This window comes from Argiope bruennichi, chromosome 1, assembly GCF_947563725.1.
Source record: "Argiope bruennichi chromosome 1, qqArgBrue1.1, whole genome shotgun sequence".
Lineage (NCBI taxonomy): Eukaryota > Metazoa > Arthropoda > Arachnida > Araneae > Araneidae > Argiope > Argiope bruennichi.
The window spans coordinates 114,521,946-114,538,433 of record NC_079151.1 but is presented as its reverse complement, the minus strand read 5'-3'; the positions used below and the strand labels follow the sequence as shown (position 1 = coordinate 114,538,433).

The following is a 16,488-nucleotide window of genomic DNA, read 5'->3' as shown; positions in this document are numbered from 1 at the left end:
ACGGCGAGCATCTCACTCGTTCTATTTTATTTTTACAATATAAATCTCGTTGCCAGATGCAACAGCAGAAAAATAGTTTCATTTAACACAAAAATAATATATAAAATATTTTTGATGCAATTACTTCAAAAACAAACATGAGCAATTATAACAATTAAACAAATACAAAACATTAATAATTATTTATAATATTTAGTTACGTGTGAACCACAATAACTTGCGTTACTCACAATCTGTTCCTACAAATCTATTCAAAGGATGTCTGTCTGCCAAATTATTTGAGAACAAGCGAGCTCAATAGCTCCATGCATAAAGAGCTTGGTAAATAAAATTTGTCACACAGGTTTAGCATCCCTAATGTAAATTCTCACAACATAAAATATCACAAAGCTCCTTCTCTGCAAATTTTTGCCTATTTCTCTGTTTTAGATAGTATTTCTACATTTTCTGTGCCATTTACTTTCGATCATTACTGTTAACTCCTTCTGTTTTCAGCCTTTATTATTCACGTTCGAGAGCAAAATGGCGACCGGCACAAGATCCATGTCTCAGTGCTTCCATCACAGAATTATTCAATCGGTGGCCTCAGTCCTGGAAGACAGTACGAGATTTTCGTCACTGCGAAGAATAGGTTTGGAGAAAGCGCTGCTTCGGCGACGATCAAAATCATTACAGATCAAACCGGTAATTCAAAGAAAACAGTTCTTTTAAATCAAATTAAAATCTTGTTTTATATACATATGTATATGTAAACATAATTTTGCAAATGCGTGACCGAAAAGAATAAACTTTTGAAATTTTAACTTTGATTTATTTCACCTCGGGAGTCATATTACGTACATTGAAAAAACGATAAGAAATGCGCCAGTTAACAGAGCTATACAAGAGCAATATGACTGATAATATTAGATTTTAATAGAGATTTCTTTGAAACGTGCAGACTGAGCAAAAAAAATCTTAGGTATCTTTAAAGTAATATCGTAAGCATTAGGGATTTTTATATTTTCACTCAGAGCTTGGGGAATGCAAAAGTCATCAGCTTTCAAGAACAAATGTTGGAATGACTTAAATAAGATGTGGTAACTGATTCAAAAAATAAAAGAACACATTTTAGAGTGAAATTAACATGGGCTAATTTAAGATATAAATGAGGGAATTAATTATGATTTAATTTATATTTTAAAATTTCATTATATATATATGTTTGTGTGTGTGTGTGTAATGATATTTTAATTCTAATTTCAATTTAATTCATTTCTCAGATTTTATCTTAATTTAGCCCATAGTTTCATTCTAAAAATGTTCTCTTATTTCGTGATCCAATTACACTTTCGGTTTAATTAATTCCTCTGTAAAAGTAATGCGCCATCAGTACTACACATCAAATAAAAGTGATCATGCGAATTCTGTGTTTTAATAGAGAATGGAAATATGATTTGTTTTAACTTATCACTAGCAAAAACATTTCGCTGATAAAAGGAAATTTATCATAAATGTTTCGAAATTAAATTATAATTTTAATAGTTTACTTCCTTTAACTTCGCATTGCGATAGAAATTGACTTCCAAATTCCATATTTTAAGATCAAATCTATCAAAATGGAACAATGGATGGGCAATACTCATCATAATATTTCTATTAGAGATTTAGATTTTTCTTTTGAATAAGATCTTCATTGTTCTTTATAGCAGATCCTTCCTTGCTGGAACCATCCACTGAGCCTGTGTACGCCAAAATGTACTTTGTCGTGCCAATAGTCGTCTCAGCTATTGCCATCTTAATCATGCCTTTTATAGCCTGCTATTATCATTACAAGCTCCATCCTCGTCCTATAACTACAGGTCAGATATTTGAATATTTCCTTAGTGAATTTAATTTTATTTTCTAATAAAAACTAAATTTCAATAGTATCTTAAAAATCACAATATAGGTAATTATATAGAGTGTTTTATTTGTGCTTTTTAATAAACTAAAAATGAGTCATTAATAAACTTAACGAGTCATTTTTTCCAAAATTCTAAAGGTATAAAAGATAAGAAATTTCTCCTATTCGCACAGATCCTGTCCCAAGAATAACGGAACAACGTTATCCTTATGACCAAGGATAACAGAATACCTCCACCTTGCATTCTAGGATTTTTATTTATCAGAGAACATTGTTGAGCTCGAAATCGAGCTAGAATCTCAATTTTAGTTATCTAAAAATCAATTGAAAAGAGTTTCTTTATTTTTAAGCCCAATAAATTAATATCACCCAGAAAAAAAAATGAAATTATAAACTTGGCGACATTCTTTAAAAAAAATAAAGCCAAATACGCCAATCTCAAGAATTTTCATTACTTTTAAAATCATTATGTTTTGTGTAATGATGCCAGATTCACTCTGTATTTGGCAAAAATTCGAATTTACTATAGAGTAGCATTGCTAGGTTTATACTGCGCATCACGTGAAATTGTCTCTTTGTATTCACAGGAAAAATAATTAGTGAAGGACACTAATAAATGGTTGGTTGTGTGGGATTTAATAGCGCAAAAACCATATTTGGCTAAATTTCGCTCATTGATAAATGGATCAAGCATAAGAAAAGAGAGTTTAGTGTGATTACGTGCTGTAATGATGGATAAAGGGGTATGCAAGCAAAAAAATGAATAAGAAAAGATGCTATAGAGAAATTTTTATGAGAATTTTAGCTAATTACCTTTTGCAATCATGGAGTAAAATAAAAAATTCTATCCTATCTCTTAAGGTTTTCTCCTTGCCTGAAAAATATGTTTATATTGCAAATAATTGTTTTGCAGTTTTTCTACAAAACTAATCGATTCATTGAGCATAAAAACTCCATGATGAGTTTTGCAAATAAGTGAATGTTTCCACAAATAATTGCTTTGCAGTTTTTCTACAAAACTAATCGATTCATTGAGCATAAAGACTCCATGATGAGTTTTGCAAATAAGTGAATGTTTCCACAAATAATTGCTTTGCAGTTTTTCGACATGATGACTATTGGATTCATTGAGTTTTAAAAATCCAGTATGTTGCTTTAGGAGGTTTATTCAGGAAATTTAAAAAAAATGCTTTCATTCAAAATGATAATTAAAAAATCATTCTAAATATTGGTTAATTTATATTTTTCTTTTCTTTCTTTTATTCGAGGGGGAAGTTTGTTAAGAAAAAGCAGATTTTGATAATATTATTATTATTTTGTAAATTATAATATATTGACCAACAAATGTTTTTCGAACGAGAATCCAGAAAATTTTATAAAGCCACATAAAATTTTAATTTTTTATAAAGTAAGAAGATTGCTTCTGTGTGTGGAGATTTCTTAAGAACATTAAGAAGAAGAAAATATTTGTTAATAAACCATTAATTATCTTTTCTTGTTATCACATACAATATCGAAAAGAAGCAATTAAAATTTAACTGATAATTTCAAAAGCATAAAATCTAAAAATTTGAAAAACCCTACTTTAAAAATGACATGTAAAAATAATAATAAAATTCACTTTATATTCGCCTAGAAATCTTTATATGAAATCTTTTTCTGAAATATCATAATTTTACATTAGTTTTACATTTCATTTTGTTTCTTTGCATTTCTTATAGAAAGATAATTCAGTTTAACACATTTATTATGGAAATTTCTTTCAATAGCATTCGTTATAAGAGAAATTTATTAAAAATTTCTATTATTACCATTTAATTATTGCTTATTATACACTAACAAACTTTGAAGACTGATTGATAAGGCAGAAATATTGTTTATCTTTAATATCAATGCAATATCTAAAGCATTACTTGATGCTCATAATCGTAAAGTTTGAAAGCACTAATTGAAAAAACATATGAAATAAAACAAAATAAAAATTGAAAAGATTTTTTTTTTTGAATTTTGCAGAAATAAAAGCATTTATTTATTACAGCCATTGGAAGCCTTAATAATCTATAGCTAGATTTATAGTTTTTTTTTTTTTTTTTTTTTTTGTGATTAGCGCATATTTATAGAAAATTACAACTGACGAGCATTAAAAGGTTTATAAGCTTCAATAGTAGATTCATATAGAAATAGAAATATTAGCTTTAAATAATATTATGTTAAAATAATAAAATTAATTAATGCTTAATAATGTTAATATAAAAAATTTGTAGAAAATATGTATGAAGACAATTGAAAAAACAAGAAAATAAAATAGCTGTAACACTACTTTTTTAAAAAAATTTTTAGTTACATATTGGCTGATAATATATTTAAAATAGAGTTTGTTATTTGAATTATCCTGAAGTACTGAGATTTATACACAGCCCAAACTATTCATTGCCTGCTGAAGATTTGATCATTTTATATATACAGGGTGATCAAGAAATAGCAGGAGGTGTTCGGAATCCTGTAGAGTATTATGTACTGGACGAAATATAACAAAATGTGGCCACCATACACATTAAAGTATGCGGTTTCGATTTATCATTAAAAAAATTAGTACCAAAAAACGCTGATAGGGGAAAACCTGGCGCTGGAAGCGCATAGAGGAAACGCTGATAGGGGAAATCCTGGCGCTGCAATGCGAGAAAAAAAGAATACATAACTGTCAATGGAAACAGTAAATAACAACACATCAAATGCCAATAAAATGCGTTTATTATAGCAACTTACAAATTTGACTCAAGGTGACCACCAGCCTGATGTTCCAACAATTAATTGCTTGTGGTACACGAGGTTTTCGACGGTGGCTCACAGCATATCGGCATTTATTCGTCTGACATGTAATGTTATTTGTTCTTTTAAAGTAGGAATGTCAGGAACATGTTCTTGATACACAATTCCTTTCAAACTTTCAAGTAGCCCCCACAACCAGAAATAATCCTCGGCCTGGTTGCACACCAAGAATTCCTGTTGTTTCTACCATTCTTCGTAAGTTAGTTATGGTCATCGGTCCTCTACGTATTCGCGTATCAAATATAATATCAAAGCGCAGCACTGGCATTTTCATCTCGCTAATAAAACAGCTTGACTCGTAGTGACAACGTCATCTACTTGCGAATTCTTTCTTGCACAAAGACTTCAATTCCAGCAACCCTTTCTTTTATCCTCGATATCGTGTCATAAAGTACCCATACATGCAAATTACATAATAAAGCTTTTGATCGCAGGGCCAGAATTTTCACTATCGGCTTTTTTTGGTATTGATTTTTTTCTTGATAAATCGGAATCGCATACCTAAATGTGTATGGTGACCAAATTTTGTTATATTTCGTCCAGTACATAACACAGCACAGGGCTCCGAACACCTTCTGTTACTTCTTGATTATCCTGTATATTAGATGATGTATTTCAAGTATATTATCGGTCATTTCTAATAGGAATATTTTAAAATATTTCTTTAAATTATTTAACACGTTTTAAAGGATATATTGTGTTTCCATGTCCCAAATTATTTCCATGACTCCATACTAAACAATAATTATTTTCATCGAAAACTTATTGGAAATTAACATCCTTTCAAACAATCGATAAACCGTTTAATCATTTTATTTTAAGACACATAGTAATATCAAAACTTTTTTTCAGGAAATCAGAACACAAATATATTTACATAATTTTCTGTATTTCAGAACTCATTGAAGATCGTGACTTCCTTTATGCGGCAGCTACTCTACATCGCTTAGAAGCAACTCTCCGGAGAGCTTCACAAGCTTCAGGTACAATGTCCAGGCCAGTCCCAGCAAGAACCTCATCGCTTCCAAGGCCTTCCAGATCCGGCCGAGTGATCACAACTACCTTACCCAAACCGGAACCACAACCAGTGCCAGAACCGGAGCCTTCTCCAGCGCTTCCAACGTCTTACTCTACGCTGCAGAACTATGGAACTGCTATAGCAGAAAATGAGCCTTCAACACCTCCCGTAAACAAAGCTACCATTAGCGTGGCAGACGATAACAGATATGATTCTGTCGTAGAAGAAATGAGAACGTTCATCAAGGACAAAGGCTCGACAAAGTATGTATTCATCTGCTTGTATTTGTTGTTGCTCTCTGATTCTAAATATTGGAGTTTCTACTTTCTCGTATATGTAGTATAGAGAAAATATAGTAATCGTCAAAAAATTTGAATCTCTACGTTTTAAACTTCCCTAAGTTCGATAAAACACATTTTTGGAAAATGTCCGTCCGTCTCTCTGTGACAAAGATAAATGAAAAATGTTTTAGACGGTTGAAATTTGTTATACGGTTTTTACACCAAATTTGGAGATTCCTATAAAATTTTGAATAAAATCTGTTTAGAGGAAGTTCGTCTGTCCGGCTATTCGAATATAATTTAACACGATAATTACAAAACGAAGAGAGCTAGATAGATAAGATTCGGTACACAAATTTAACATCTATATTATAAACACTATCAAATTTGTGGTCCAATATAACTAAGGATTGATTGTTTGTCGATCTGTATTTTCAGAAACATGTAAACTCGATAATTCAAAAAACAATGACTTAAATATGTGAAATTTGGTACGAGATTTTGTGACTAAATGTGCAGTTTTGTCTCAAATTTCTGTTTCAATCGTTGAGGAAAACACGTCTAAAACACACATTAGATTTTTGAAAATTATTAACGCATGCCAGAGATTAATTGCCAAATAATACGCTTAAGTTGACATGATAGATTCAATAAAAATGCTAAATACACGCCAAAAGTTAATATTTCGTAACGATTGTAAACCAATGCCCCGTAAGGCATTTTCTGACATGACAAGTTTTTTAGAGAATATGCGAGAAAGTTTTTGGGAAATTACACCTACTGGTTTATTTGCTCTGATTTCATTTTTTTAAATAAATAAAGCGATAGACATTAGAATAGAATTGGCGAAATAAAATGAACAATCCAGAAAGCTTCATTTATTTAAATTTATTATCTAGTTTATTACAAAAAAAAAAATAGTTAATAGAAATTTTCCTTCTTCCTTTTCTACTGAATCCGCACGATTTTCAGCAAATTAAATGTCTTACTGAAATATAGATATTGTGCGTTTACGATGACAGTAAATCTCAGGGTCAAAATTCAACCATTTTCTTATTAGGAACGAGGAAAACTATCTTCGCTCACGAACAATACTTGGAAAGATTAGCTGGATATAAAACAAAAGCTCAATGGTAAATAAAGTTTCATGACAAATAAAAAGTATTTCATAAATATAGTTCCAAAATAGAGAGTAAGAAAAAGCAAATTAGTAATAGTAACTTAAATGAAAAAATGCAGGATTCTGTACTACAGAAGAAAAAAAAAAAAAAAAGAAAGAAAGGGGGGGGGGGGCTTTTAACTTGGTAAAATATAACTCAAGTTATTGGTGAAAAAAAGTGAGAAAATAGACTTAGTATCTAGACATGACAATTAAAGTGGTTACATTACATATAATCATGAACTACTTTTTTGAGATAATAAATAAATATTACTTTTTAAATAATTCCTGGACTTTTCAAGTTTATTGATTTTCTTTTGAGTATTAAGGATTACTTATGAAACTTTTCAATATTCAAATACAAAATGCGTATGTTTCTTCTAAGAATATCATACAATTTGGTGAAATTACAGGAAATAGATTTTAAATATTTCGAAACTGAAAATATCCAAGTTCAAATCCATTAAAAATTCTTAAATTAAATATGAATATTTAAAATCGTCTTGATAATTTAGTAGTATTTTATTATGAAATATGCTTAATTTTACTTATCATGACTAATTTCCATCTATTTTACGGTCATGCTTTTTCTATCATAGAATTTCATGTCAATAACAAAGTAATAGTATATCAAGGCTTGTTAAATTATGAATTTGCCTGTAAGGGTTTTGCTGAAGTATTTTATATAATGTTGAAAACTGATTTAGGAATAAAACCTGTCAAGTTTTTTTTAAAATAACATTAGTAAAAATTAATCAATAAGGTTCTCCATTTCAAATATTGTAATAATTTTCTCATAAATGTATCCATAAAATTATTTTATGACTTTAAAATGTCACCTTATATTTTGTTTTCCAACGCATAAGTACTCTTGTATTTTGAATATCAGTTATCTTGGAACGAAATCAGGGATCTGAAAATATGTTTCAGAAGAGAAAAGGTCTAGAAATGAAAACTTTTGAGAATGTAGTTACACTGATGCATATTTATCTTTTGGTCTGACTGATCCTTTGGTCTTTACAGTCGGATAATTCGTTCAGTTTATAAAACTTTGTTAATAAAACTTTTTTTAAGCTTAAAATTTTTTTTTTAAAAATTCAAAATATTTTTTATAATGATTTTTGCAGGCCAAAAAAGGTTGAGGCTGAGGCTGAAGTAATGGAAGACGATTCTTCGGATGATGGCTCCTGACATCAGATCACATTGGATATCTAAAATCTAGACATCCAATGTGAAGGAATAGGAATGCTTAGCTACTATTATAAACAATTAATGGGTATCAACACTACAAGTGTGATCATCAGTCATTATGAACTTCCCGCATTGTGGATTAACTGCAGACTGCTTGGATTGCTAAACTTTTTTTTACGTGCTATGTACAGTGCCTCTTTCCTTTAGTCCTGTATACTAAAATTAGAACGTAAGGATTCATCGAGCTCTAAGTGCTCATTTCTTGTGCTTTATATGTGCATGAAAAATATTTGTAACATATAAAAAATGTGAGTTCTGAGTATTTCGTTCTGGTGCTGTGCTGGATTAACTTATGAATGAATGTGTATGCTTTTTCGGAATTTGAAGTAACCAAAGGTAAGAGCTCCAAATGTAGATATTTTCTAGATGGACTTTTAATGAACGTTCTGAATGTGACATTTTGAATTTTTGAACAATGGCTTCGCAAAACGAATCATAAATATTTATTTGGAGAAAAGTAAATGTAAATTTCATGTAAAGATTATTCCCCTTAGAAAATTCAAATACTTATGTGTTTGAAAGCTGAACTTGAATATTTTTTTTGCACCCGTGCATTTTTAGATTAAAAATATCTACATTCTCTGAAATAATATTAAAATTGAATGCTATCAGCTGCGTGTGTGTGACTGTAAAAATTACTTATTATTAGAAAAAATAACGTTCATACGCAATGTTATTAATTGCTTCTAAGACGTGATTTATTATGTAGCTGTATATAGCAATTCTCAAATTAAATTTGTAAAACTGAAGCAAATAATCATATCTTAGAATTAGTAAGGAGAAGTTTGCTGTCACTTCTTTTTGTTTATAATTTTTTTCAGTGTTCAACTCTCCGTTAATTACATTTATTTGTTAGACTTAAGATTACAGTACGGTTTCGCTTTGGATCTCTCAAAATTCTAGCAACAGCTGAAATTGCTCACCAAATGGACGCCATCTTGAATAATTTCAAAATATGATGTTTCATTTCCTAGACTTGTAAACGATAATTTTGTAAACTGTCAGATTTGACTCGTTGCTGCTTTTTAAAAACCTTATATCCTATCGTACTGAGCATCTACTATTAAATACTGTGATTAACGGAGGGTTAAATATATATATATATTTCTGTCTGCTTATTGTGAAATATTTATCTCTTAAAAGCAATAAAATGTGATGCCTTATTTATTTTGCTAAAGGTAAGTTAAGCAAAATAACTAGGCCAGAAGTAATTCCTTAGCTCTAATGTGTCACTTTTACCCAATATCATAATTTAAGGACTCTGTGTGAAATAGTGTTCTGATAAAGAGCTTGAAGCCGGTTAACACGATTTCAATGAAATAGAATTTGTAGTCAGCTATCTATGCAAACTCTTCGATCTCCATTCATCCTGGTTACGACAGGATGAAACTTCATAATAATATCCAATATCCATAAACATATTGGTATTCATAAACTGTTCACAATGAATAATTTTCATATTGATCATTTCATCCTTTTCTAACTTTTATTTAAACGATTTGATAAACTATTTATATTTTAACTTGATTTGTTTGTAAAAGATTTGTTTCTAGATATTTACATAGAATCGTATTTGATACAAAGGCATTGTACTGTCCATTTTTCATAATAAGTAGATAGATCTTTTATGCCTTTTATTTATAACAATCTTTACGTAAGAAAATCAAAAACTTGATACTATAAAATAAGATTGTGTCATATAAGTGAAAATACAGCGTATCATTTTATGTTATAGATGTATGTTACGATAAAAAAAAACCCAGATATGTAAGAATTAAATTGATATTGAAATTTTACTTTGAAATATTTTTTAATTGTAATCGAAATTTATTTCTCTTAAAAATTTATTTCAAATTCTTCATGAACTAAAACTGATGCTTTTTAACGTTATATACGTTATAAAGAAATAAAAAGGCGATAAATTATTCCTTTTATGATCTGTATAAATAATATTCTTAACCACTGTATTAAGCATTTCAAATGTAAAATTCTAAGGAAAGGGAGTGATTTATTATACTATTTAACGTAAAATTATATCCTTTTCTGCACACATTTTTAGCAACGAAGTTATTGGTTCTCATCAGAAAATCTTATCTACTAAAAATTCCTTTTATTCAGCAACTAAAAAAAAAAAAAATCTTTATGGGTTCGAAAAACGTCTATATTTTTTATTATTTATTTAAAATAATATCGTGCTTATTTTTTTAAACCCTAAATAATTAACTAAATTTCATGATTTTTTTTTTGTATTCATTGATTGAAAATAAAATGAAAAGAAAACAATTGTTTACTTCTAAACATTCACACTTAAATGTCATGAAATTCATCTAAATTTTAAGGTTAAAAATACAAATTACTTTCTATTCGTTTGGTTAGGAAAAATATATTTAATACATTATTAATGTATAATTTTCAAAGTTTCTTCATCATTTTTAATTGAATGAGACAATAAATGCATACATCATTGATAGCATTGAATTGATCGGAAGAAGAAGAAGCATGTGGCTATTCCAATTTTGATTCTCTTAATTTTAATTTCGATAGTTAATGTTATATGTAAAGATATTCTGTAATATTTTTTACGTCAATTACGGCAGAAATATTATTAAAAATCATGAGAACCTTTAGAACCATTTTGTTCCAAATTTCAACTCTATTAAAAATAAATTACTGTTTTCTTACATATCTTTTAATGCTGTTTTGAACAGTTTATGAGAATACTGTGATCTTAGCTTTATGTATATATATACATTAAGAATTAGGTTAATTGGATTAGTTTTTTGATATACTGAAGCGCTCACTTTTTAGATTTTAATAATGTTATTTGCCGCATTTCATTATAATTTTACATTTCCAAAATTTTTGTATTTCTGTCTTGTATTAAAAATGTTCCTTGTTTCAAACAGTTACTCAAACAAATCAAAGTCATTATTCTTTTGAATGTGTATTTCGACGTCTTATACCATTATGAAAATATTAATTTTATTCATTATTTAACACACTATGCGATTTCGAATTATACAATTTAGGGGTACAATATTTGTCTACACTTCATGTAAGAATTGATTTCTCAGCTCGATATATTGTTTTGCCTCCGTCATGATTTTAAATAAGGTTAAATTTTTAATTTATTAAATAATTTCTCCTGTATTTCAGAATAATTTATCATTTCTTTAATTGAGAGGCATATATTTATCAAATTTTTTCTGGAAGATTTTGTAAAATATTTTATTCCATCCATTACTTACAGCAGAAATAAGGAATACGTATATTTTCTTCACATGGAAATTTGAAATCAAAATTTGATTGCTAAGATATCCAAATATTTTTGATTTTCCTATATTTTATAAGTATGATAAGCTTGCTAAGCTATAATAAAATTATCTTTAAACTATGCAGTACTTTCGTATGGAACATTTTTATAAGTTATGGCAAAATTTGTAATTTATATTCTATCTATCAATATAAATTTATTGATTCATTTTTAAAATTGTAAACAATTTTGTATCAAATGTATTGTTCTCGTCCTTTTACTTCATACGAAATGTACAGTGCTTAAAAGTAATAAAAAATATTGTGTTTTGAATAAAGTGCATTTTTATTTGGAAAAGTCCCACTAGATATTTAAAAAATTACTGACTTAATCCAATAATTATTCCTGAAAAAAAATATCAAAATACTCGATCATGTTCATTCATATTAAAATCACTGAATTCAGAAACAAAAAATTGCAATTTTATGTTTGTAATTAAATTATTCCGAACATTAATTATCAAATAAAATAGATGAGACAGAATTAGCTTATATTCCATATATTTAAAAAAAAGTTGTGTGATTGTTTATTGTTTTATTTGACCAGTTAGAATCAAAAAGCAATAATGGTATTATTTAAATTATTTGTGTGTGTTGATAACTTTTTTTACATTCAAAATAGTTTTAATGACTATGAATATCATAGTGGGCTGAAGAACTGAACACCACTTTTAAAGCATTGCTTTCAATTTTATTAAAAATGAAATGAAATGCAATTTAAGGATGCTGTTTTTCACTTTTATTTGGAAATACGCATGAAAGAGAACAATATTAATTTATAGTTACTACACACCATTAAAAAGTAAACTTTTCTTGAGGTTTAATTTTTGTTTTTTATATTTGTTAAATATAAAAATTGTGACATGATAAATAATTGGTATTCAATGATATATTATACAATCTGGAATTTTTTCGCCCTTCGTCATTATGATATTTAAATACCGTGTGAGGATTCGCCGTACCTGAAAAGTTGTACTAACGTTGGACTTTCTTCTTCTGTGTTTTAAACCAAAAGCATATTTTGAAATATGTATCATTTCATTGTTAATTTATCGCCAAGACGGTCTTTCTGAATTGTTTTAAATTCCTAATATCCAGCATGATTACGAAAGAAAAGTCTATAAAATGTCATCCTAAGAGACAATAGAAATTTTCTTTAATTGTACATCAGGGGCATGATAGTTTTACTCCCCCCTTATTGTATCGTTCTCAAAGACGGTGATCCAGGATATATAAACACGTACTTGCTATTCCTTTCTCTACACCACTGTTCAAGAATGAATTGTTGTCAGCCTAAGTTACAGCAAATAAATACGCATACGTTAACCCTTTCTAAGGCCGTAGGAAGTATGCTTCCTCCCAAATTTATCAATATTTGTATGAAATTTTGTAGGTTGGCATAAGTTCTGACAAAATTTTTTTAGTAAAACAGAAACTTAGATGCTTTAGTTCTTTATCTTACACGAAATGATGTGTCTTGATTTGTTACTTAGTTATTAATTAACCAAATTAATTAATTAATCAAATTAAATTTATATAATAAGCTAAATGAATCCCTTTTGTTATTCTAATTTCAAGCCTAAAAATATTTTAACATAATATGACTAGAAAAAAATGGCCCTTTAAAGGGTTAAATGACACAAAACGCTTCATTTTTTTAAAATTAAAAGACGATTATCGAACTAACTTTCTGTTTTAATCTTTTTGAGATGTCCTAAGCACTTTTTAAAATGTAAATGAAAACCCTTTGTAAATACAATGTATTTATTGAATATTATTTCAATGCATACTATTTATGTAATGAAAAAAAAATGTATTTGAATCATTGAGAATTAATTCTTAAGAGACTATTATTTAATACATAACATTAAAAATTAATCACCAAGCTGGATTTATATGTATAATAAAAACAATTGTTCACAATCCTAGTAACTTTCATCAGAATTAATGGCAATAAAAATATTGAATTCTTCAAACTTAGAAAAAAACCCTACTACAAAAAATATGATATATTATTACATTTTACTAAACAAAGGTAAAAAAATGCTAATATTGATAAATATAAGGAAATGCATCCAAAATCAAATCATTTTTTTCTTTCCTGACGTACAACGTTGTTCATCATTTGAAAAGTTTTACGTCACAATGATTCACAACCAAAACAACACGTTAGAAGAAGACGACAGCTGATTTCCCATCAGTCACGTTTTTTTTTCGCGCACTCGTCTGCTATTTCATTCTTATTGTGACAGGGAGCTTATTGTAGGGATGGTACTCGCATGTCTGTCTGAATTAATATGTGCGAAGCGGAAATGAAGATATAATCATTTCCTCCGTAATTATCAACTACAGCAGTCATCAAGGGTTGTATTTTGGATCACTTTCTACAAACTTATGATGTGATCTGTAAAGAAATATGTATTTTTTTAGAACAATGCTTCAGGGAACTAACTACATGCAGTTTTCAAGTAAGAAGGTGAAATGTGAAAATATTTCTTCGTAGTAATGAAAGACTTTTAAAAGCATATAATGTGGACTCGTAGTGTTATTTTACCATGGATATTATTTATTTTCATTTATCGGAGTGTTCTTTGTCAAGGTAAGTTGAACAGTGAGCAGATTGATTAAGTAAGAACTTCGAAGTGTGTAGTTGTAAGAAATCTTACTTGTGATCCTTTTTTTCCCTTTCATGTTTCTTATAATTTATTCCTTTCATGAATCGAATTTTATTGATACATTAAACAATTAATAGGTTTAAAATTATTTAATAATACATACTGGCAAAACTGAGAAATCGCATTTTTAATTTACAATTGATTGTAAATATATGTAGCTTTTTGTATTGCTCTCTCTGGACAAATGAAAATTAAGGTTTAAAAATGATCAATTTGTATTAAAAACTTTTGCTAGTAAATTTTTATTCGATTGATTACTTACATTTTTATATAAATTTGATGAGTCATTTGAAGTTTTAGGGTATATCATATATGCAGAAACATGAAATTATATTATTGAATGAGATTCATTAATTGCATAGGAAAAATAATAAAATATTATTTATGAGAAATTCTGAATATGAAGTTTTATGTAGAGTTCAGTTCATCATAGTAACATTTTAAACCTTGATTATATGCAAAGAAAGATTGTCGATTTATTTTCCAGAATTCTTTATAGACAATTGACAATTTAAAAAAACATTTTAATAAATTTAATTTTGAAGTATGAAAGCCTTAGAACATGTAGCATTTATTAATCAGAAAAGCAACTGATAAAATTGTGTAATTTTAATATGTGAATGAGAAGATTTACTTGTAATATTTCATTACAAAGTTTAGAATTTGTACAGGATGAAAGTTGTAAAATTTTAGATAAATATTGAGCAAAAAAGAGATAAAATTTTTCTATTTTACACTGATCCAATACTTTTGAGAATGTCATACATAAATGTGGAAGAAAATTTTGGCAACAAAATAATTATTTTTCTTAATCTTTCAATGTTTCTCTTTTTGGTAGTAAATAAACAAGCAGCGCAAAAATACATTAATTATAGATTTAAGATGATAGTTAAATTTCAGATTATAAAAAGATTGTTCATGTTTTTAAGGATTAATTTTATATGAACTAAATATTAAGGAATTCTTAACTGTGACTCTTTCCTTTATTTTAACTTAAATGCCTTTCTATGATAATATTAAAATCTTAAATATTTTTATTTTTCCTAACTATAATATAGAACTTGATCTCCCTCCCTCAATATATATGCTTTGATTTTAAAAATTCTCATTCAAAAAGTCATTAATTTCATCATAAAAAACAGTTTTTTGGTTAAATTAATTGAAAAGGTAAACAATTGTTTTACAAATGAAATTGATAGTGTCAGATACTTCCTTATTTAAAAAAGATCTGCTGCAGTACTGCATTTAAGAGAGAATTATTAATAGATTATCAATTTTTTTTGCTTTATTAAAAAAATATTGTGAATGAGAACCAAATTTATTTAATTAAATCAGTTTTAATTTCAAAGCATGTATTAAAAATCCAATTAATTTCTGAAAATGTAATGAATAGCTATTTAAAATTATTTCATTGGGGGGAAAAAAATAAATGAATGAAAATTCCATCAAATTTTATTTCACAACTTTGAAATAAATGACTAACATGAAAAAAAATTTCTTAGCAATGTAATCTCTTATCTGCAAGATATATTATCTTAAAAATAAATAAGAATTAGATTATAGATTACTTAGGAAGTAATCTGTAGTCTTGGTATTCTAACTTGTGAAATCATTTGTATCAATAATCAAGTAACTTTCTTTTAATATATTCAAGACTCCCCCTCCTCCCATCCTCCTCAGACGCATTCTATGTATCTGTAACAGTTAACCTAAATGAATATGGAATTTATATTATAATTGAATTGAATGATTTTTTTGTATTTTATTAGAAAAAATATATAGTAAAATTATGTGTGCATTGGAAAAGTTAATTCAGCTATCAAAAATTTTATATACTTTTTTTTTTCTTTTGTAAATTTTAAAGGAATTGTGAGAAATTAAACTCATGGATTTTTATGTTATCTATTTAGAACAACTGCTTTATTATTATTTAGTTGATTCACTTTATAAAAATTGATGAAAATTTGAAAAGAAGATAATTTTAATTTTTCAGAATGTATATTAAATTCATATAAATGTCATTGTGGTGCAGAAAAATTAAATGATAACAATTATAGAATTCTTGAAATGCAACCTTA

General features: G+C 27.7%; 2 protein-coding genes across 4 annotated transcripts in view; both read left to right on the top strand.

Annotated features, from left to right (window-relative positions):
- LOC129976761 (cell adhesion molecule DSCAM-like) overlaps nt 1-11,850 on the top strand; it is a 62,779-nt gene extending 50,929 nt beyond the window's left edge. For 2 of the 3 annotated variants that reach the window (XM_056090503.1, XM_056090501.1), the window contains exons 13-16: nt 496-684; nt 1,689-1,841; nt 5,611-5,995; nt 8,300-11,850. In XM_056090503.1, coding sequence (XP_055946478.1) covers nt 496-684; nt 1,689-1,841; nt 5,611-5,995; nt 8,300-8,363 — 791 coding nt within the window. In that variant the 3' untranslated portion in view covers nt 8,364-11,850. The remainder of the gene's footprint in view (nt 1-495; nt 685-1,688; nt 1,842-5,610; nt 5,996-8,299) is intronic. The other variant, XM_056090504.1, reaches the window with a different exon arrangement.
- A 2,114-nt stretch (nt 11,851-13,964) lies between these two features.
- The window catches only part of LOC129967733 (cell adhesion molecule Dscam2-like), a 29,798-nt gene continuing 27,274 nt past the window's right edge, over nt 13,965-16,488 (top strand). The window contains exon 1 of the mRNA XM_056081907.1: nt 13,965-14,334. Coding sequence (XP_055937882.1) covers nt 14,265-14,334 — 70 coding nt within the window. The 5' untranslated portion in view covers nt 13,965-14,264. The remainder of the gene's footprint in view (nt 14,335-16,488) is intronic.